At 37.9% G+C, this 21,934-nt stretch overlaps 2 protein-coding genes across 3 annotated transcripts; one reads left to right on the top strand and one right to left on the bottom strand.

The window, feature by feature from the left end:
- Positions 1–6,589: 6,589 nt before the first annotated feature.
- Positions 6,590–21,727, bottom strand: LOC107817206 (uncharacterized). Of its 2 annotated transcripts, XM_075251406.1 has the most exons (10): positions 20,789–21,727; positions 20,309–20,506; positions 18,801–19,148; positions 18,313–18,376; positions 12,370–12,587; positions 12,168–12,281; positions 11,165–11,270; positions 10,822–11,033; positions 7,406–7,509; positions 6,590–7,230 (listed from the first exon to the last, which is right to left on the bottom strand). In XM_075251406.1, exons 1-10 carry the CDS (start codon positions 21,539–21,541, stop codon positions 7,086–7,088), a joined length of 2,262 nt encoding a protein of 753 aa, XP_075107507.1. In that variant the 5' UTR covers positions 21,542–21,727; the 3' UTR covers positions 6,590–7,085. The 2 variants fall into 2 exon arrangements, 1 of the variants encoding a protein (XP_075107507.1); XR_012708524.1 differs by lacking the exon at positions 11,165–11,270 and having other exon boundaries at positions 20,789–21,697.
- On the top strand, positions 8,724–10,382 carry LOC107817205 (uncharacterized). Its single transcript, XM_016642993.2, has one exon. The coding sequence runs from the start codon at positions 8,967–8,969 to the stop codon at positions 10,140–10,142; it is 1,176 nt and encodes a 391-aa protein (XP_016498479.1). The 5' UTR covers positions 8,724–8,966; the 3' UTR covers positions 10,143–10,382.
- Positions 21,728–21,934: the final 207 nt, after the last annotated feature.

Raw genomic sequence — 21,934 nt, 5'->3', positions numbered from 1 at the left:
TACCACATTGAGTACATCGTGGCAAGGGTGGCTTCATCTGATTTGACTCACCCCTATACTGAGAACCTGATGCCCTAAAATTCTAACCAGGCCTTGAATATGTAGAACGATCAAATCTCTTTCCTCCAAACTGAGGGGCGCGCTAGCCGAGGGCTGGGATGGATATCTCAAGTACTGCTGCCTCTGACCATCTCGAAATTCACCAGAAGGACCCGAAGACCTCGCTCTTTTATTCTGGGCCCTATCATGCTCACGATCGGCCCTCTGTTTCTATTTACGCTCCTCTACACCCTGAGCGTACGCCTGAATACAAGAAATAGCCATGTCTGGATGAAGTGAAACCGACATACAATCGTTAAGCAAGTAAGGCTCTAATCTCATCACGAACCGGTGAATCCGATCCTCCATCTTAGATACAATAGTGGGAGCATACCTAGACAACGAATCAAACTGAAGGAAGTACTCCCGAACACTCATGTTTCCCTGTCGAAGGGTCAAGAACCTATCAACTCTGGCTCGCCTAAGCTCTGGTGGCAGATAATGACAAAAAGCTTCTGTAAACTCCTGCCATACCGCTGGAGGGGCATTCTCACCTCTGTACAATTCCCAAGACTCGTACCAATTAACTGCAACATCTCGGAGTCTATAAGAAGCTAGCTCAACTGACTCAGTCTCAGTGGCCTTCATTACCCGTAACGTCCTCTGTACTCTATCAATAAATACCTGAGGGTCCTCATTCGGGTCTGCTCCAGTGAATACTGGAGGGTTTAAATTAATAAAGTCACGAACCCTCGCGCTCACGGACCTATCTGCATGACCAATACCCGCTTCCTGACGCCGAGCCTGTGCGGCTACTAATCGGGTCAATAGTTGAACAGCATCTCCTCTCCTGACCCGGCGTATCCTGCTGAGGTGCTGAATGTATAGGGGTGGGTGCTGGAGCTGGTGCCCTTCGAAACTCTTCTGGAAAAGGCGGGGTATGTGAAGTCTGAGATGGAACCTCACCATGAGATTTTCCCCGAGCCCTGGTAACTCGTAGTGCTCTACTAGTAGTCTCACCAGCCATGGACTTTCCCTTCTGGGCGGCCGTACTCTTTGGAGGCATTAGTGAAAATATAACGTATCGTTAGGAACAAGAATTCTTGTATTGCACGATCTTGAGATAAAAAGAGAGAATAACATCCTATATGTCCTGTAGCCTCCTGTTTATAAGTGTGGTGCACGACACACCCATAAACAAGACTTCTACTAGACACAGTCTGTAGACAACCCTAGGACAGAACTGCTCTGATACCACTTTTGTCACGACCCAAACCGATGGGCCGCGACGGGCGCCTGAGTCTTACCTGTCAAACACCCCTAAGCATGCGTCTAAAATATGAACTCATAATATAATAACTGCAAGTAGCTGGAAGTCAAAGATAATCTGAAGATATGCTTACCTGCTGATACTGACTCAACTCTCTCAATATAGTAAGTAAAATAGCTGTCCGGACCTATAAGGCTCGGTATACATATATATATCTGCCTTGCCGTAGTAGGCTCGCTCATAACCGCTCGGTCATACTAGGCTCTGTATCTCGACCAACTGGGCTCGCTCATATGCGCTCGGCCACAGTAGGATCGTCATATACCTTACCATCTGATCAGAGGTTACCCAATAGAGGTCTGCCCATCGATTATAGCTCGATGGTAATGAAAATACTTTTAATACTATATATTTAACTCTCCGCTCTCTTGACTGGAAGAATGAAATACTCAAATGAATATGAAGTCCCGATAAGGTGAATATTATAACTTACAATACTAGGAAAATATACGCAATTTGCAAGACTAGCAAAATATGCGTAAATTCTGGGATATGAATATAATGACGAGATCATGCCAAATGAAAGAAGAGCTTAGCCTTAACATACCTGGAGTAGGAAAAAAGTCGTATAATATTCTTGGCGAGGATTGCACCGTACTCTTTTGGAACCGCAAAATTTGGACGGAATTAAGCTTCTGCTCTTGGCATTACAATGTATGAACCAAGCAAGAAAATGTTCTTGCTATTGTTTGTTTTCACATTTTTGTCTCAATACATAATACAATGTAAATTGTTGTTGCTTTTGAAATTTCAATCAAAATTTCCTAAGGAGTTGAATTTTATTTGCACAAAATGGCTTGAAATGAAGCTTTAGTTGTTTGAGATTGTGTTTCTGCTTTCCAACGTCCTTGGCATTAATACCAAGGGCAGATTATTGTTTTTGAAGCCTTTTCAAGGCATTTCCACTAAATGCTATGGATAAGACTTATGTTATGACAAGCCATCTAGCAAAATGAATTCTTAGTCATTTCAAATCTTGTGGCTTCTTGCCACGTGGGGTGGGGGTGGGATAATTTATTAATTTTTTTATCCACTTATTAGTTAATCGGGTAATGTTATGTTATCCGGTAATTAATCAATTACTCACATAATTTAAAAATTACCACAAATTACTTAAAATTCTATTTATTTTCAAAATACTTCATATATACGTTATATATTATACTACCGTGGTCATATGGTACCTTGCATGGTACTAGTTTATAATTATCGGGTATTATCGCGTGACCCGTATTTTCCAAATTGGCCACTTTCAACGAAACTCTTTTTCTTTAATCTGTGTACCCATTTATCCTTCATAACACTTATTTATCGCTTGCTATAAATAGCGTAAGTATGTTAACGTCAAGATGATCTCATCCCCGATTCTACGTCAGTTGACCGAAGATGAAACTTTTAACGTACAAAAATGCGAAATGTAACACAAATATTAATGTGGTTCGATCAGTTGACCTATATCTATAGGCAGAGATGAGAAATCCACTATATAAAAAAGAGTACAAAATATTGAGAAAACAACCTCACAAAAAGGCACATACAAGGGACATAATAACACTTGTCTCAAAAAAATTTCCCCAAAAGAAGACCCCCAAACACATTATGACTACATTGCATAGGTTACTAAATGAAAAAGAAGGATTTTCAATTTATAGAAGTCCAAAACTTTTTCCTTCAAGAAAAAAACACTAGCCAAATATAAGAAATTTATAATTTTCTTTAAGTACAGAAAAAATTATTTATGGTAAATATGTTGTCCTTCCTTTAAGAAAAATAAAAATCAAATGTAGTAAAAAAAAAATAGGGCAAACACCTAATAATTCTCTCCCTTTGCTTGAAATTTCGAACAAAATAAACTTGATTCACATTTTTCACATAACATTCAAAAGGTTGCATCTCCAAATCTGTACCACAAAGTCTTTGTCTCCAAATTGTCAAATTTCTCACACTAAAATCTTCATTATCATCAAATAGGTTGTGGCTAAACTGAACTCGCCTTAAACATGTCTTCAACATCGCTCAGATACCACTTGTTATGATCGAAATAATCAAGTATCATGCGAAAGCTAACAGAAGATACCTTCAACGAGAATAAATTATATAGAAAAAAGAGAAATATTTCGAGAGATACACAAATATTTAATATAATTCGATCAATTGACCTAAATCCACTATACAAAAAAGAGTACAAACAAACGAAGAGGTACAGACAAGACTCTCAATAAATAAAACTCTCAAATATCGAGAGCACTTGTAACTTTCCCCCTAAATTAGACTCTCTCCATTATATTGCGAATGCTACTAAAAGAGAATAAAGGATTCTCAATTTATGAAAATTCACAATATTTTCCTCCAAGAAAAAGACTAGCCAAATATGAGAGATTTATAAAAAAAAAATTAAAAATAAAAAATCAATTATGATAAATATTTTTTTCCTTCTAAGAGAAAGAGAAACCAAATATGATAAAAAGATCAGGGAAAATTAAATACCTAATAAAGTAGACATTGCAATACTTATAGAATCGTCTGTCAAGGGTACACGTAGAATTTTGTTAATACAATTAGAAGAAGAAAAATAATATTAGAGTTCCCAAACCTAAATAAAAGGGTAAGGAGATATTTACTCTACTTTTTAACATATAAACCAACTAACATACCATAACTCACATATGGGTTGTTTCTCTTCCGACATTCATCAGCAATTGGGGGGGCTTTGAGAATTTTGTTAAATTATAAGCACATCATCTTTTTTCTTTTCACAAAATAAATTCTTCTGTTTTTTTTTGGTTCTCTCTTTTGCTTACACCTTTTCTTACCTAGATTAACGACACATTAACTAAGATTTAACAACATCTTCGACCTTATGAATAACTTCCTCAATTATCCAACTCCACTTTCGATTTCAGTGGTTATTTTAATTTTCAGAGAAATAGGAAAATAAAAATTGATGCCTACTTAAGCCTCTGTGTGTTGGAGCCAGGGGCGGATTTAGGGGCGCAAGGGTGTTCACCCTTTGCCGAAAAATTACACTGTATATATAAGGCAAAATCTGTTTTTTATTTCTATATTTTAAATTGTGAACACCCTTAACACAATCCAAAAGTGTAGTTTAATGGTCAAGGGGATTCAAAATTTACCTAAGGTCATGGGTTCAATTCTCACTAGCTAAAAAAATATTTTTTTGAACCCCCTCCGTGGAGATCCTGCCTCGTTGGAGCATAGCCATTTTAGAAGATTTTCCCACGAGTGTTACTATTTCTTGTAACAAACAATACGAAGCTACATTCACTAATTTTTCTCGCTTGAGTATTCAGAATGATATTTAATTCTTCACTATGTAGCTAATAGCAGCCCAACTACCCGAAATGAACACAGTTTGTTTAAACTAAGTCAATATTCATCGTCTACGCGTTTTGAATTTTTAGATTTTATTTAATGACATATCTTCCCTCATTCTATAGATTTACACTATGTCAGGAACAAGGGCCACCTAATTAATTTTCTTTCTTGTTATTTTTTCCTTTTTTATCGTAAACTTTTATTTCATTGACTTGGTTTGTCATCTTGTCTCGAGGATAATTGTTCCATCAGTTGATATTCTAGAAGACTCCTAATGAAAATAAAAACATAAATATGTCATTTGATCAGTCCTATGTTAGATGTTCGAACGTTGACTCGAGATGAAGTGTGGTAGTCAAACAAGCTATTTACTAATTCAGTGTCCGTTGAATCGTGAATAGATTATAAAGATAAAATTGGGACATGATTAACATGACCTTGTTTTATAAAAGATATAGACATTATCCAATCAATCAGAAGAACAAATCAAAACAAATTATCTTCATTCCAATTTAGTTCTTTTAAGCATTTCTTATTACTTTTATTTACAAGCTTCCTTACAACTTTCCTAAGTCGTATCCTAAGCTAACTTATAGCCCTGTTTGGCCAAGCTTTTCCAAGCAAAAAAAAAAGTATTTTTTTTTTTTTTTGAAATGTTTGGCCAAGCTTTTAGAGAAAATAAAAGTATTTTTGAGTAGAAGCAAAAACAGTTTTGGAGAAGCAGGAAAAAATAGCTTGTCTCTAAAAATACTCTTTTAAAAGCAGTTTTTAAAAGCTTGGCAAAACACTAATTGTTGCTAAAAGTGTTTTTCAAATAAGTTTGCCAAACACAAATTCACCAAAAATACTTTTGAAAAAAACACTTGAGAAAGAAAAAACACTACTCAAAATAAGCTGATTTTTGCAGCTTGGCCAAACAAACTATTAGTTTATCATCGGATTCAAGCTACTCCTAGTTAAAAAGCAAAGCTTATGCATTCTTACACTAGCTGGTGCATCTCTTCCTATCTTGTTTAAACTTCTGTTTTGTTTTTTTTCATCATTTGGTTATAAAATAAGTTGTGAAAAGTGAAGCTTATCCATTGCCTATCTTCTCTGAGTTGTATAAACTTCCGTTGCCTCCTTTAGCTTTAGCAGCTCAAAGCAAGAAAAAGAACAAATATGGGCATTTAGGTTGTAGCTGATAATAAATATTGCTGTCTTTTCAACCTTTATCATGCCTAACTTCCTAATATTAATATAGTTTAAATTAGATGTGGGGTTAGAATGCCGGCCCCTCTTTTTTGTTTTTCTGTTCGAAATATAAATGCATGCCGGAGCAGTTGATGGATAAAATGAATAAATAAATAAACTAGTTGATGAATACATAACATAAGCCCTTTGACTTTGAATTTTAGCAAATCGTAATTTCACAGCAAAAGAACAGACTGCAGTTGAAAATCCAAAAGGATATATCAGCAATAGTCATATGGTTGAGAAAAGAGACGTATGTAATGCAAGTTGCGACGACCACCCTACCGTTGACCTGCCATCTGACTTCACTTAATGAATATGGTTGGAAGAGTTACCCAAAATAGATACAATAATATGAGCCGTTGTATAGTACTGTAGTATTTATTATGTTCTGAGATGGATGATCTTAATACTCTAATCACGATGTGCAGTTTTAAATATTGTTGGAAAAAAACATTGGGTAGTCTAACATAAAGGATGCTCATTCGCCCCTAAACACAACTAATTATCTATAAATACACCATTATAAGTGGGACACAAACAGCGGCTACAGTTTGTGATAGAACATAAATCATGAGATTCAAGTAACTTAAAGGAAACCCGGACAACTTACAAAAACACACATGAAGATGATGGAACAAGAATAAAGGATAGGAAGAATGAGATAAATTAACAATGAGACAAAATCAAAAATTATGTTAGGGTTTGGTTACATGTTCTCCTACTTAAGGAATTTCCAACATAAGGTAAGGGATTGCTGCATGCCTGCTCTGATGTGTAACTTTGAGGTGCTCTTCAAGGTATAACTCCCAGAGACAGGTGCTTGATATGAGGTTTATGTGTATGCAAAAATTTCAGCTTGAGGGCCTGAAAGTGGAGTTGGAGGTAATTGCTCTTGATTTATCTTCTCGTGTTCTTTTGCATTTCCGTACACCCTTGAACTGAATATACTAATTAGTATTGCATCATGTAAAGAATATACATGCTTTGGAACAAAACATCAGCAGTTACATTGTCCAAGCTACAATGGACTGGCCAGAAAATGGTATAACATCTTGGAAAACTATATTGCACAGTACCAAATGCAATCTCAAATTGCTACAACAGGAAAAATGCAGAAAATTACTGCCATTTCGTGCTGAATAGATCAGTCCAAGAGGCACGAGACCATTGCGTTGCTGGATTCAGGTCCATGATTATTTACACTAGGGATGATGTTAACAGGAGATACAAACTTAACGAACTCTTTGAGTTCTGAAAAGCTGCTGTGTTCGCTGTACGGTACTTCATACCTGAGAGCAAAACAAATGATGTTTTCATCAATCAGTTGTGTTTAACCCATGCTAATCGGAACAAACACATGTTGGTTCAGTAGTTAAATGTCATCCATTGATCTAGTACATTGACTCAATTATAATTACATATGTAGCTACTTTGACTCATAAACAAAGTTAAGTAGACAATAACCTGATGATAGTACCCTGCTGCCACCTGCTTCCAGTTGACTTCTTCTTTCCTTTACCAAATGACCAACCAGTGGGAGAGAAAGCAACAATAAGACTATACCGTCCCTGGAGAAGTAACAAACTGTTACATCACCACTCAAATTTGGATCAATACATAAATCAAACACTTAACAAGTTAAAATCATTGAGCCATAGTTTCTGTATATGGTGATGCAGAAACTTATTGGTTGGAGAGTTCCCCGTAAAATGTAATGGATAAGGCACATTGTAAGTACCAAAGGCTTTAGTAGTCAACACTTTATTTCCTGAGGTCAATGACAAAGCTAGTGTAGATTTAAGAAGCAGCCAGGAAAATTTCAGTTTTGGTAGAAAAATGACACAAGTACACAAAAAGTTTACCAAGAAGTAGTCCATCTTACTGTTGATTAGCGTTCTAAGTAAAAGAAAGACGAAAGTCATCCAAGAGAAATGCTAAAGCAATAACTTATACTTCCTCCGATTTATTTTATGTCAGTGTCTGCTATTTTAATCAACTTACATAATTTGTTAATGATGAGGAAAGAGAATATTAACATAGTGGTTGAAAAGAGAGCAAACAGCACATCAAAGTTTTAGTGTGTATAATTTAATAGAATGGTGTCAAACATTTTGAAACGGCCCAAAATGGAAAATCATATTAATTAAAACAAAGTAAGCAACTATAAAGAGAAAAATATAATATTCTAGGGTGCATGGGATGCTTCTTAGGGTAGGCTACCTACGCGGCCCTCCCCGGACCCTGCGTGAATGCAGGATGCTTCGTGCACCGAGCTACCCTTTATTAAGTGCATGGGATTACGGCGTATAGGAATGAGGAGACGAAGTTAAACATAAATACTGAAAAAACTTAAAGAATGGCTAAAGGGTTTGAATGAGCGCAATCAAGACTAACAGAGGTGTACCAGTGAAAGAATTTAGCTCTAGAATTTTGTGCAAACATTTGGCTAGATAACTCTCCTGGGTCTTGCAGAGAGAACCCAACAACACCGAGAAAGCACCAAAATGATGTCAACGAACCTGACATATTTGTAGTCTAGAACAGAGAGCAAGTTGAAGTGAAGAAGACAACTTATGAGCAGAGACGAAGCCAGGATTTAAAGTTTAAGTATTTTGAACTTGTCATCGAACTCATAGCTCGTCTTAATTATTGGGTTCGCAATTGCATATTTATACATATTTAATGAATTTCCTAATAAAAATACATGGTCTAAGTAAAAATTACCGGGTTCGTCCGAATTTGGATTAACCAAGTAAAAATTACATGGTCTGGATTTTTTAATTTTTTTAATGTAAGTGAATCAAGCAAAGTTGCGATTTGATCATGGCTCCCCATTATCTCAAGACCTTAGTGGAACGGCATTAACCAAAACATGGCAAAATCTCATATGAATTTGGATTATTTTAAGCATCCAAATCATCAAGTCACCTTCTTAGTTTAGGCTATATAACCTCCTAGTTACTCCATTCTCAAATACACAGAAAAATAAATCTATCCAGTCAGCCTTAGAATCCAAATATTCTCAATGGGGAGCCAAATAAAGAAGCAATGGCCTCAATTTGCTTCTGCTTTGGCACTTTTCTTGATTGCAACTTGCACTATGGCATATTCATCCGATTCTTATAAATCACCAGTTTCAACATACAACAAAGTACTAAGCACAGTAACCAAAAGTGACAACTATCATATCCAGCCACTATCACAAGACAATTATGAAGTGCCACAAGTGTCCAAGAACCACTACAACGTACGCTCAATGCCTAAGCAGGAATACAAAGTACCATCTTTGCCAAATAATGGCTACTACAACAAACCATCAGTTCCAAAAGATAACTACAAGAAGGTGCCATATCTTACAAATGATAACTACTACAAGACACCCTCAAAACCTAAACAAGAATACAATGTGCCATCTTTTCCAAAGAATGAGTACTACAAGAAACCATCCGTTCCAAAAAATAACTACAAGGTGCCATCTCTTCCAAAAAATTACTACAAGGTACCCTCAATGCCTAAACAGGAATACAAGGCACCATCTTTACCAAAGAATGACTATTACAAGAAAACATCAGCAACAAAAGATAACTACAAGAAGGTGCCATCTCTTCCAAATGATAACTACTACAAGACACCCTCAATGCCTAAACAAGAATACAATGTGCCATCTTTTCCAAAGAATGACTACTACAAGAAATCATCCGTTCCAAAAAATAACTACAAGAAGTTGCCATCTCTTCCAAAAGATTACTACAAGGTACCCTCAATGCCTAAACATGAATACAAGGGACCATCTTTGCCAAAGAATGATTATTACAAGCAACCATCAACTCCAAAATATAACTACAAGAAGGTTTCGTCTCTTCCAAAAGATAACTACTACAAGGTACCCTCAATGCCTAAACAGGAATACAAGGCGCCATTTTTGCCAAAGAATGACTACTACAAGAAACCATCAATTCCAAAGGATAACTACAAGAAGGTGCCATCTATTCCAAAAGATAACTACTATAAGGTTCCCTTAATGCCTAGACAGGAATACAAGGTGCCATCTTTGCCAAAGAATGACTATTACACGAAATCATCATCTCCTCCTCCACCATCTTACTACTATAATTCGCCCCCTCCTCCTTCACCATCACCTTCTTACTATTATCAATCATCCTCAATTCCTTCCTCATCACCACCTCCTCCATACTATTAAGTCTTCATCTTTCATGTTCAACATGTTTCCAGAAGGTCCTTCTTCAGCACAAAACATAATTCTGAGGGATTTCATTCTGTGAGTTAAAGGCACCATATCAAAATTTGTAATTATTCATTTATTGTTTTTCTTTCCTTTTTTTTTTTTTTGTGGGGGGGGTAGCAGGTGTTATACCATTTAAATTGTATGTTTGATTGTTTGCAGAGAATTATTCAATTGAATACAAATTCTTTTTATTGAGATTTTATGTACTACTATTTTTTATCCCTCCAACAATTGTAGCTCGACTGGCACTATTGGGATTGCAAAAGTTAAGTATTATCCAAATAAATTTAGCCAATCTATTGAACTGATCAAAGATGGAAACACACAGCCTGCAGGCATAATAATCATACAAAGTCATTTATATACAACAACAACATACCCAGTATTATCCCACACCGTGGGGTCTAGGGAGGGTAGTGTGTACGCAGACCTTACCCCTACCTTGTGAGGATAGAAAGTCAATTATATATTTTTATTAATATCATATACTCACTCCTCCTAAATATAAGCACTATTACTATTTGAAAAGATCAAAACCAACTTTTTTCCCATCTCCAATATACTTAAAGCATCAGATTGGGGCTGCATCAGAATTTGGAATCATCACAAAACACTTGGACATCAAAAAACTTACCGCATACTGATTAGAAACATACTTCAATCTTTTGAAGCTAGCCAGTGTCCACATAGGCACAACATGAATTTGGCTTTCCTGCTCATTTAATGTGAAAAACTGCATATCTTCTTGAGGAAAACCCAAACACTCCAAAATGCGTAACTTCGATGCAGTGATATAGACTTTCTTCTGAAGAGCACGAGCAACCTCAACAAACAACCTCTCTTTTCCTGAACCAATTAGTGCAGAAACCATGAGAAAAGCCTTCAGATGAAAGCACTTGACATGCGATACTAGGTAGGTTTTGAGCTTTTGGTCATAATATTACCAAGCAATGCAAAAACTCAGATATGAAGTCTACCTATAGTATAGCTACCAATGAGAAACAAGGTCTTTGAGTTGAAAGTTTCAGCTTGTATTGATTCTATAACAAATTGAATAACAGCCTCCTGTTTTGGAAAGTCATACTGCAAGGTAAGAAAACTCTTAGAGCATTTGAAGTATTTAAGGAAACATGCTGTTAAAACACTGAAATGTATCTAACTGTATAAACAAGAGTTTGGCAGTATCTGCTTCTCAAGCCATAAAGAAAGAGTACCCAATATTCAAGGGGATTTTTGTTAATATGACTGCTTTCTGTAATTGGTCCAGAGAAAATAGAGCTTGTACCATGTACACTTAAATAGTTGTACCTTAACTGATAGCCAGAACACACCCAAAAAAGCAGCATGTGTTAGACCTATTAACTATTAAAATACCATGAATCAATATATTTGGCATTCAAATACTTGATATTCTACAAGTTAATAGTAACTTCCTATAACTAACATATATCCATTTAACTTCCTATAACTAATATATGTCCATTTTAACTATGTCATAGTTAGCATGATAATACTAATAATTGCTACTCCCTTTTGTCCCATTTTAAGCAACCAAGATCGACTAGGCTTAAGTTCAAATTTGGTTTGACCTGTGTATTATATTCATATGAACATAAGAAAAAGTTAAAATATCACATTCCTGCTAGAATTGAATTTATAAAGAATATTACAACAACAACCAACCAGTGGAATCCCACAAGTGAGGTCTGGGGAGGGTAATATGTACGCAGACCTTACCCCTACCCTGGGGAGGTAGAGAGGTTGTTTCCAAAAGACTCTCGGCTCGAGAAGAAGAATTTATAATGAATACAAATTTTAGAAATATGTGAAAGTTTAATGCGATATTACTATTTGTAGGGGAGGAACATTCTGTACCATTACAAAATAGGAAGTGTCACCACATAAGCAAGCACATAATTATTGGTAGGTTATTTGACTTCATAACAAATTAACAATGAATGAACTATCAATCTAAAATACCTGAGGGTCACAGTATGTTGTATCTAGGATCAGAGTGTGGACACCACAAGTCTGCAAGATTGAATTCCTTGTCATTTCTTCACAAAATCGGAAATCCCCCGTGTGTAGGACAGCCTATTGCATGAAACAAACAAGATATCCTCACAAGAACAATCAATCTAGAACTCAGGAAAAGCATAGGGCAAACCAATTTGTACCACACCTTACCATTGGGTGGCTCAAAAAGGATTATTAGGGAACCCGGGCAATGGTTTGCATCAAAGCATATGACATCAATCCCTGCGATGTTGATCTTCTGGTTGATGGGTAAAACTTGTATCTTGTCCCATGGGATTCCAATCTTCAGATTAACAAGCTTTGCCGTAATTGAGGAACAATAAATTTTTCCATGACAGAAGGACTTAGTAAGGCCTTGATAATCTACAGAGGTATAGGACAACAAAATTCAAAGCTAGACTGATAACCAATTGCTGATAACAGAAGCGTCAAACTAGACTATCATATACACATATAAGGATGCATTCTAACAGTTCTCAATTAATGCCATTCCAGCAATCAATCAAGACAGGACTTAATGCAGATTAATATCTACATGATGATATCCTCATTACAAATGTAACATCCTGAAATAACTCTTATAACTAAGATACAAAAAGTTATCAATTGACTTTCATGATAGAAGAGGAAATTCTACAAGAAGAATTAAAAAGGTAATCCAATTTTGTAAAGAAATATAGATTTATATGCGGTAACCATTGGGAAAACCGGCAAATAATTTAGTACAGCATGCCCTTAACATGAACATGGAGAATAAGCATACACGAAAATGAAGATAACGCAACCTTGACAACTTCATTTTATTGACAAGCACATGAAAATTGTTAGCGGAAACGTAAAAGAAAGAACACAAGATTTAACGTGGTTCGGATCAAAATAATCCTACGTCCACCAGAGAACAGTTGTCTTTTTAATATTAACAAAGGAAAGGGAGAGTTCCCAATTACACTTAAGAGAATTTCTCTCTTAATTCTCTACTCACTACAATGTGTTGTATTATTTTTGGGATGGTTTCTACAAATGAAGGAGTGCATCTATTTATAGAGGTAAAGACCTCCCCTTGATGTCATTGGTGACATCAAACTACCTCCTCTTGATGTCATGGGTGACATCAAAGGAGGAAGCTTCCTCCTAGCATCCACACCAACTCTTTCCACCAACTCTTCCAATTGGCATGCCATTGTTGACTAAACATAAACCAACACCTTCAATCTCCACCTTGGTTTGCGTTTCGAGCGTGCGTGTGAACAACTCTGGCCAAAACTTCTAAGCTTACTGGGCAACCCCGTTGTAAGAAACAAGAAGAATCAAACCATTGTTGAACATACCACCTCCACCTAACAATTGTTCTCTTCGAAGTTGCATCAGTTGATGCACACCCCCGCCAAGTCGTTGCAGTGTGCAAACTTAGTGAGTGGGACTATCTTGGTCAACATATCTGCAGCATTATCGTCTGTGATAACCTTCACGACCTTGATAGTTCCCTCTTCAACAACATCTCGAATAAAATGAAATCTGACATCAATGTGTTTAGTGCGCTTATGAAATCTCTGATTTTTCATTAGATGAATTGCACTCTGACTATCACATCTAAGAGTTGATTCCAGCTGAACCAAACTCAATTCCGCTACTAAACATTTCAACCAGATAGCTTCCTTCACCGCCTCCGCTGCTGCCATGTATTCTGCTTCTGTCGTAGACAAAGCGGGCAATCGACCGCAGAGTCGACTTCCAACTAACGGCACTGCCAACGAGGGTAAAGATGTATCCAGTTGTGGACCTTCTTCTGTCAAGATCTCCTGCATAGTCAGAATCTACATAACCGAGAATTGAAATACCTCCACCACTTTTTTGAAAGGTCAGACCAACACCAGAAGCTCCTTTGAGATATCTCAATATCCACTTGACAGTTTCCCAACGCCTCTTTCCTGAGCTGGACATGTATCTACTTACCACACTTACAGATTGAGCAATATCTGGACGTGTGCATACCATAGCATACATAATGCTACCAACTGCACTGGCATAAGGAATCTTTGACATATGCTCCACCTCATCCTCGGACTGAGGCATTTGTAACTCTGAAAGTTTAAAATGAGGAGCTAATGGTGTACTTACAGGCTTGCACGTATGCATATTGAATCTCTTGAGAACCTTTTCAATATACCTCTTCTGAAAAAGATGTACAACATCGTCTTCTCTTGAAATCTCCATACCAAGGATTTTCTTTGCAGCTCCTAAATCCTTCATGTCAAATTCCTTACTCAACAGTTTCTTCAAAGCATTTATCTCAGACATCTTCTTGTGATACACACAGCTATCAAATGCACTCATTGAGAATTTATGTGTAGTCATGAATGCATCAAACCTCTTGTATCACTGTCTAGGGGATTGCTTCAAATCATACAAAGACTTCTTTAGTTGGCATACGTGATCTTCTTTTCCCTCAGCTAGGAAACCTTCAGGCTGATCCATATAGATTGTCTCTTCTAGATCACCGTGTAAGAAAGCAGTTTTGACATCAAGTTGTTGAAGCTCCAAATCAAATTGGGCAACCAATGCTAGTAGCACGCGAATTGAGCTATGCTTCACGACTGGAGAGAAAATCTCATTGTAGTCAATTCCCTCCTTCTGACTGAATCCTTTTGCAACCAATCTCGCCTTGAACCTAGCATCTTCCATTTCAGGAATTCCCTCTTTCTTTCGGTAGACCCACTTGCATCCAACTGTCCTCTTCCCCTTTTGTCTTTTCACTAAAACCCATGTCTGATTCTTGTGAAGAGACTCCATCTCTTCAGTCATGGCTAACCGCCATTGTACAGCATCCTTGCAAGAAGTTGCTTCAATATACGAGGAGGGCTCCAGATCCTTAATCTCTTCTTGTGCAGCTACGAACGCATATGCAATCAAGTTTGCTTGATCTATAAGGCGTTCCGGTTCTCGTGTCTGCCTCTTCTCCCTCCCATTTGCAATTGTGTATGGTTCATTGACAGCAAGTTCTTCAAGGTCTACATCTTCTGACTCATCTTTAACCTGAGTCTCTTGATCCTTTTCCTTGGCAAGCTCCACCGGAAGCTCCACCTGCTCGTCGTTCTTATTTCCTGAAAACTCCACGAAAACTTTACGGGGATCAAGTATAGAGGATTCATCAAAGGTGACATCTCTACTAACTATAAATTTGAGTAAAGACAAACACCAAAGTTTGTACCCTTTTACTCCATCCACATACCCTACGAATATGGCCTTCTTAGCCCTTGGTTCAAGCTTTCCTTCATTAACGTGATAATAAGGTGGACACCCAAATACTCGTAAGTATGAATAGTTAGAGGGTTCACCTGACCATACCTTATTCGGAGTCTTAAAGTCAATTGCCGATGCTGGAGATCGATTGACAATATGAGCAACAGTGTGAACTGCTTCAGCCCAAAATACTTTGGACATTTTGCTTGTAGAAGCATACAACGAGCCTTTTTAAGAAGAGTTCTGTTCATTCTCTCGGCAACTTCATTCTGCTGTGGGGTATGCCTGACAGTCCTATGTCTTGAGATCCCATGAACCTTGCAGAATTCATTAAACTCTTCATTGCAAAACTCCAAGCCATTGTCTGTGCGAAGATACTTGATTTTCCGCTCCATTTGATTTTCAACCAAAATCTTCCACTCTTTAAATGCTTCAAAAGCATCACTTTTTGCCTTCAAAAATGCACCCAAACCTTTCGTGAGAAATCATCAATAAAAGTGATAAGATACCTCTTTTTGCCCTTCGATGGAAGTTTAGATGGACCCCATAAATCTGAATGGAGGTAGTCTAGCACTCCTCTCGTCTTGTGTTTGCCAGTGCTGAAGCTGACCTTCTTTTGCTTCCCTAGAACGCAGTGCTCACAGAAGTCAAGTGTGCTGATCTTCTCACCTTCCAAAAGGTTACGATTGCTCAACATCTCCAGTCCACGTGCGCTCATATGACCCAATCTCATGTGCCATAGTTTTGCCTTGTCATCATTAGATAACTGCACGATAGATGCATTTGTAGAGCCAACAATGGTGCTTCCGGCCAATGTGTAAAGGCCGTTCTCCAGCTTGCCTTTCAGCATGACTAAAGAACCTTTAGTCACCTTTATAGTTCCTGCTTCGCTCATGTACCTGTAGCCTTGTTCATCTAGAGTACTCAGGGAGATCAAATTCTTCTTCAGATCAGGAACATGACGGACTTGTGTAATAGTCCTCACGACTCCATCATGGCAGCGAACCCGAACTGAGTCAATGCCAACTATTGCACAAGTTGCATTATTGCCCATTACCACGGTTCCTCCACTTTTCTCATAGCTGCTAAACCAGTCTTTTCGGAATGTCATATGCAGAGTACAAGCAGAGTCTAACACCCATTTGTTTTCATAACTACTATTATTATTACACGATGTTGTTAGTACATAATCATTATCAAAATCGTGTACTTGTTCAACTGTGGATGCACTCGCCTTTTCCTAGGACTTTAACATTGGGCAGTCTCGTTCAAAGTGCCCCTTCTTGCCACAACCCCAACACTCTGTATTCTTCTTGTTCACACGAGACTTTGATCTGTGCTTTGATTTGCTCTTTCCCTGTTGGCTAGTCTGGCCTCTCACAAAGAGCCCACTTGTCTGGTCATCTCTATCTCCTTCAATGTGCCTCCGCACATCACTAGAGTTAAGTGTCTGCCGCACTTTCTCAAGCTTGATAGGCTCCTTGCTATACATCATTGAATTCTCAATATCACGATATCCTGAAGTCAATGAAAATAGCAAAGCACATGCAAGCGTCTCCTCCTCCTTTTTAATTCCTGCAATTTGTAAGTCCATGACAAGTTTATTGAACGCATCTAAATGATCTTGTAACGAAGTACCTGACCCCATATTAAATGTGTGAAGACACCGTTGTAACAACATCCTTGTTGTCACTGATCGGTCTTGGTATAGCCCTTCTAGCTTTTCCCATAACTGTTTGGCCGTCTCTTCGGTACCCGTACTCACTTCACAAAGCACGTTAGGTGCAAGGGATAGTTGGATTGCACTCAATGCATCCCCTTCAATCTTCTCCTTGTCGGGAGTTGATATATCCTTAGGATACTTTCCGTCAATAGCATGGATTGAACCTTCCCTCCGCAGTAACGCCATCATCTGGATCTTCCAGATATTGAAGTTGTTGCGTCCACTGAATCTATCAATTTCAAACTTCATGGAACTCATCTTTGCTTGTTCTTCCTCCTTGGATCGTTAAAGAATCTTGTTGCTCTGATACCAATTGTTAGCGGAAACGTAAAAGAAAGAACACAAGATTTAACGTGGTTCGGATCAAAATAATCCTACGTCCACCAGAGAACAGTTGCCTTTTTAATATTAACAAAGGAAGGGGAGAGTTCTCAATTACACTTAAGAGAATTTCTCTCTTAACTCTCTACTCACTACAATGTATTGTATTATTTTTGGGATGGTTTCTACAAATGAAGGAGTGCATCTATTTATAGAGGTAAAGACCTCCTCTTGATGTCATGGGTGACATCAAAGGAGGAAGCTTCCTCCTAGCATCCACACCAACTCTTTCCACCAACTCTTCCAATTGACATGCCATTGTTGACTAAACATAAACCAACACCTTCAAAAGTAAATGTGCTTCTCTCTAATTGTTAAACATGTAATTACTCAATCAACTGACAGTGTACTTTAAGACTTCTGCAAGCAAATACGTGAAAGCTCTAAAATCTCATTAGAGGGTCAAAGTCAAACCAATTATTGCCTCCATCTTATTTTTATTGTAGAACTTAACACTGTTATTAAGAGAAGAGCCGAAAATGTTAATTATTTAGCATTTGTTGCAGGAAGAGAAAAATGGACCTTTGTGCATTTGGACTGCAGAGATGTTATATCATAGAGAATCAAAAGAAGGTTCAGCAACCTTTTTTGATCCTTTAAAGGAAAGTGAACACACTTTTGGAAATGTCCCTACAAGCAGAGTTAAAGGAGACTGGCCTGCAAGTTGATGCTATTTTCGTTGTTTCTATTTGTACTGGTTCAGCTATAAACATTCGAAAAAATGGTTAACAGAAGAGGTCTTACGATCTAAATGGAAGTGGCTGAGGAACCAATGAGAACAATCTCTTCTCAAGTACTTGAAAGCATCCTGCAATGATGTAAACAAGACACTTTTCGCAATTTATATCAAAGTTGAGGTAAAGAATAACAAGTTTACATCCTAGCAGTTGAATAAAAGCCCGGTCCTCTATTGACATACTGCAACAATTTTCATTAGCAATAACCAAATTCACAAGCATTAAGATGCAGGAAATCATACAACTAGTTTAGCCACTAATACAGTATAAAATATGCATTGGCATTGCTTTGAATCAGAACTGTACTCTCCACTATATGAGATCCAAATAAATGTGTGTATACTATGGAGAGCTTCCAGTAACATATGTGCATTTTCAGCATCCAACTTAAAATTGGCAAAACGGATGCTGTTGAATAGTAAATTATGCAATTTTTCCAAGAACTGAGATGATACAAAAGTCCATGTAAGTAGGTTATTTATTTAGGGTATTTACCACTCGGAATGGTGTTCCTGGTACAGAACACCACACGGGAATATCTTTAGATTTTGCACTCTTGGCTGGATTTTTCTTCTGAATTCTCTTATGGGAAGCATCTGAACACGTTCTTCCAACCTCCATTTGTGCCCTACCAGTAGCACAAACTCTCTTTCTTTCCGAAACAGAACCAATAAAATAATCTGTTATCAACTTGCTTGGTTTAGTACAGGCATCATCATGTACAACTTTTGTCGCATCTCGCCGAGCTACTTTTTCCACGGCAGTTTCCTTTCTTAGCTCCAAAATAGAGTTAATAATCTTTTTCCTCGGACCAAGAGCAGTGACACCAATGCCAAATAAATCCTGCAACATAACTTGAAATAGTGGTATTAGATGGGCAAAAATACAACCAACGGGAAGTAGTTTGAGCACCAACTGAAATAAACAGCTTGAATATTTTGGTCACCAAATCACATAAATAAGATAACAGTGGAAATAGCAAGCGCAACTCAGCAAAGCCTCCCTTTACAAGTCCAATTTGGAATGGATTTAGTTTGAAGGAAAGTAAAATGTACTAATTGCTTTTGCACATAAATCACCATGAGAAGTATGTTCCATGAATACATGGCAGAGAAACAAGTCTTGATTTATAAGGTATGTGAATTTGCCAGGTATTTTCCCTCTAGGGAAGAAAATTCAAGTCTTACTTTTACCATTATCTTTTTTGGCTTGAACCTAAAACAAATTCTTTTGGGCACAAGAATTTAAAGAGAAGCTCCGGCAGTACTCAAACAATAATAACCAGGGAGTTGTCACTTCAGTTATCTTGTAAATGATTCTTCAAGACTACTTTTGGTTTCAGTTCTCACTGTTCCAGCCTTGTTCTGAACCTCCAACGGCCAACTCCAAATAAGAATTTGTAGTTCAAAACTGGTAATGAGAAACAGACAATGAGATCGATGGTTGTCATATACATTTTTCTTTCATGTGTCTCGGGGGTGCATTTAAAGGAGGCAAAGGCTGCACCATTTTCTAGAAGGGAAAACATATGAAGGAGAATCCTTGAAGCCATGCCCTCACCCTGCCCTTGAATATCCCACCTTTGGTGCCATATAGCCAATTAGAGAAATAATTGCCCTTCACATATTACCTAGGGACATAAACACATCAAATTGTTTCAAACTTTAGTATGCTCTAAAGCATTTTAATCAGCCCAATCCGTGTTTAAAATTTTATGCTTACAACAGAGTCTTTAAAGATAACCATGAATAATAGCCACGTAAAGATTACAGGTGCATTTGTGCATAAAAGCTGGACGTAATCTTTTTTTTCTTTTTTGGTACAAAAAGCTGGACGCAACCACCCTCACGGCACAAGCGCACTTTCCAAAGCAAAGAACTCCGCCAGTAACAGCCAACAAAAACATAAAACTTATACTTCCTTTTGTGTTGCCGTGACTTTAGAGATATCGTTCATTTTATAGTGAGCACAAGTATATTAAAAATGAAGAACAATAAGTAAACCTCTTCTGTCAGGGATTTTAAAGCGTCCCAATCAATCTCCTCCCGAACAAAGATTTCTTCATATTTAGCAAGTCCAAGATTTCGTAACCATTCCACAACAGGTGATACACGGATAACCTCTTTAGGAGATTGACATGGGGAATCATTAAGCACTTGCCCAGGACACTGAAAAGATACATCATTATTGGCAGTAACCACCTGCAAGATGATCAACAAATTCCAACTTAGGTAAACCAAGTTTAACTTCCCATATCTTCATTAAAAATCAGGAAACACTGGTAACGTCACTGATGAACTATAACGGCAGCAGTGACACTTGAACTAGAGACAAAAAAATGGGAAATGCAACTGAAACAACGATGTGGAAATACATTTATATTTTTAGGTGTTGAATTAGGCCCAAATTTTATGAAAATTTTATACCTTTAAGTAACAAAGATCATACAGTGGTAAATGAGGATTAGACAAAGAGCATCTTACATGAGCTGGAGTCTCCTCATTGTCAAGGCACTCATTAGTGTGAACCTCTCGCATGTCACCACTCAAATCTGAAATATCAGCTCCACAAAGGGGGCAACAAAGGAGACCATATTCATCCTCTAAGCCAAAAGACTCTACACCATCTCCTTCATCCTCCTCCTCGCCGCATAATTTGAGCAGCAAATCAAGCTCAGAGCACTCCTCCGATTCCTCCTTTCTCTCTTCAAATCCGCCATCTGAATTGAGCAACCTCGCCTCTATCGACTTAAACAAGTAACCCTTCTTTAATTCTTTCTCATTCTCCGTTCTTTGGGCCCTAGAACAACAATCTATAGTCGATTCTATGCTATCCAATCCATGACACAGATCCAAATCCTCAAACTCGGACTCCGATTTCTCGGAAATTAGTGGTTGTTGTTTTGGATTCTTGGTAGGACGAGAATTATCCAATCTATGACCCGAATCCGAATCCTCAGCACACTTTCCAACAACAATTAAGTTCTCCTTGCCGCCGTGTAGTGGATGCTGTTTTGGCTTCTTGGAAGGGCGAGCACTGGCAGTATTATTATTATTCTTATTATAAGGTGCAAGAGGCTTACGGGAGTGAATTGTTGAGGTGGGTTTTGGCAATCGGAGCTGAGAAGGAGATGGATCTTGAAAATCGTCATCGTCCACGAGAGCTGAGTGTAAGGATTGGGATTGTGAAAGAAGAAGGGTTTTGTTTAGGGTTTTGGGGTTGGAAGCACCGGCCATTGATGTGAGGAAGGAGAAGCTTCTGGAGAAAGAGGCAGTAGGTGTTGTGTGAGTGGTGCTTTCAAATTTGTAACGAAGACTGGTGGAAAACAAATGGAGGGAACCGCCAAAATTCAATCGGTGTGGGCCTAACTTGATTAATGATAAATAACATAAATGATACTCTAATTTCAAAGACCTTCCTTCAAATTTGGCTTCGTAACACTATCATATTTGTTATTTATTAAACGATACTAATGCTGCACTGTGGGTCGGTCCTGAACCGGATCGGACCGGGCCTGCGGGCCTAACGGGCCTGGTGGGCCGGTCCTAACGGTGCCTTAAAGCCCGAGGCGGGCTGGTCTTCCATGTTAAGCCCACGAGCCCGGGACTGGTTAGCCCCGGACCGGCTGG

This window comes from Nicotiana tabacum, chromosome 1 (assembly GCF_000715075.1).
Source record: "Nicotiana tabacum cultivar K326 chromosome 1, ASM71507v2, whole genome shotgun sequence".
NCBI classification, from domain to species: Eukaryota; Viridiplantae; Streptophyta; class Magnoliopsida; order Solanales; family Solanaceae; genus Nicotiana; species Nicotiana tabacum.
Note: the sequence above shows the minus strand (reverse complement) of the source record. Positions and strands in the feature narration are given on the sequence as shown.

Bases quoted from the DNA above. Each gene is read 5' to 3' on its own strand.
- LOC107817205 (XM_016642993.2), top strand. From the start codon at position 8,967: ATGGGGAGCCAAATAAAGAAGCAATGGCCTCAATTTGCTTCTGCTTTG.
- LOC107817206 (XM_075251406.1), bottom strand. From the start codon at position 21,541: ATGGCCGGTGCTTCCAACCCCAAAACCCTAAACAAAACCCTTCTTCTT. The intron at 12,588-18,312 runs GTAAGACCTCTT...ATACCTCTGTAG, and splicing joins CAGCCACTTCCATTTAGATC to ATTATCAAGGCCTTACTAAG. The intron at 7,510-10,821 runs GTAAGTTTTTTG...TTACTTCTCCAG, and splicing joins ATGTTTCTAATCAGTATGCG to GGACGGTATAGTCTTATTGT.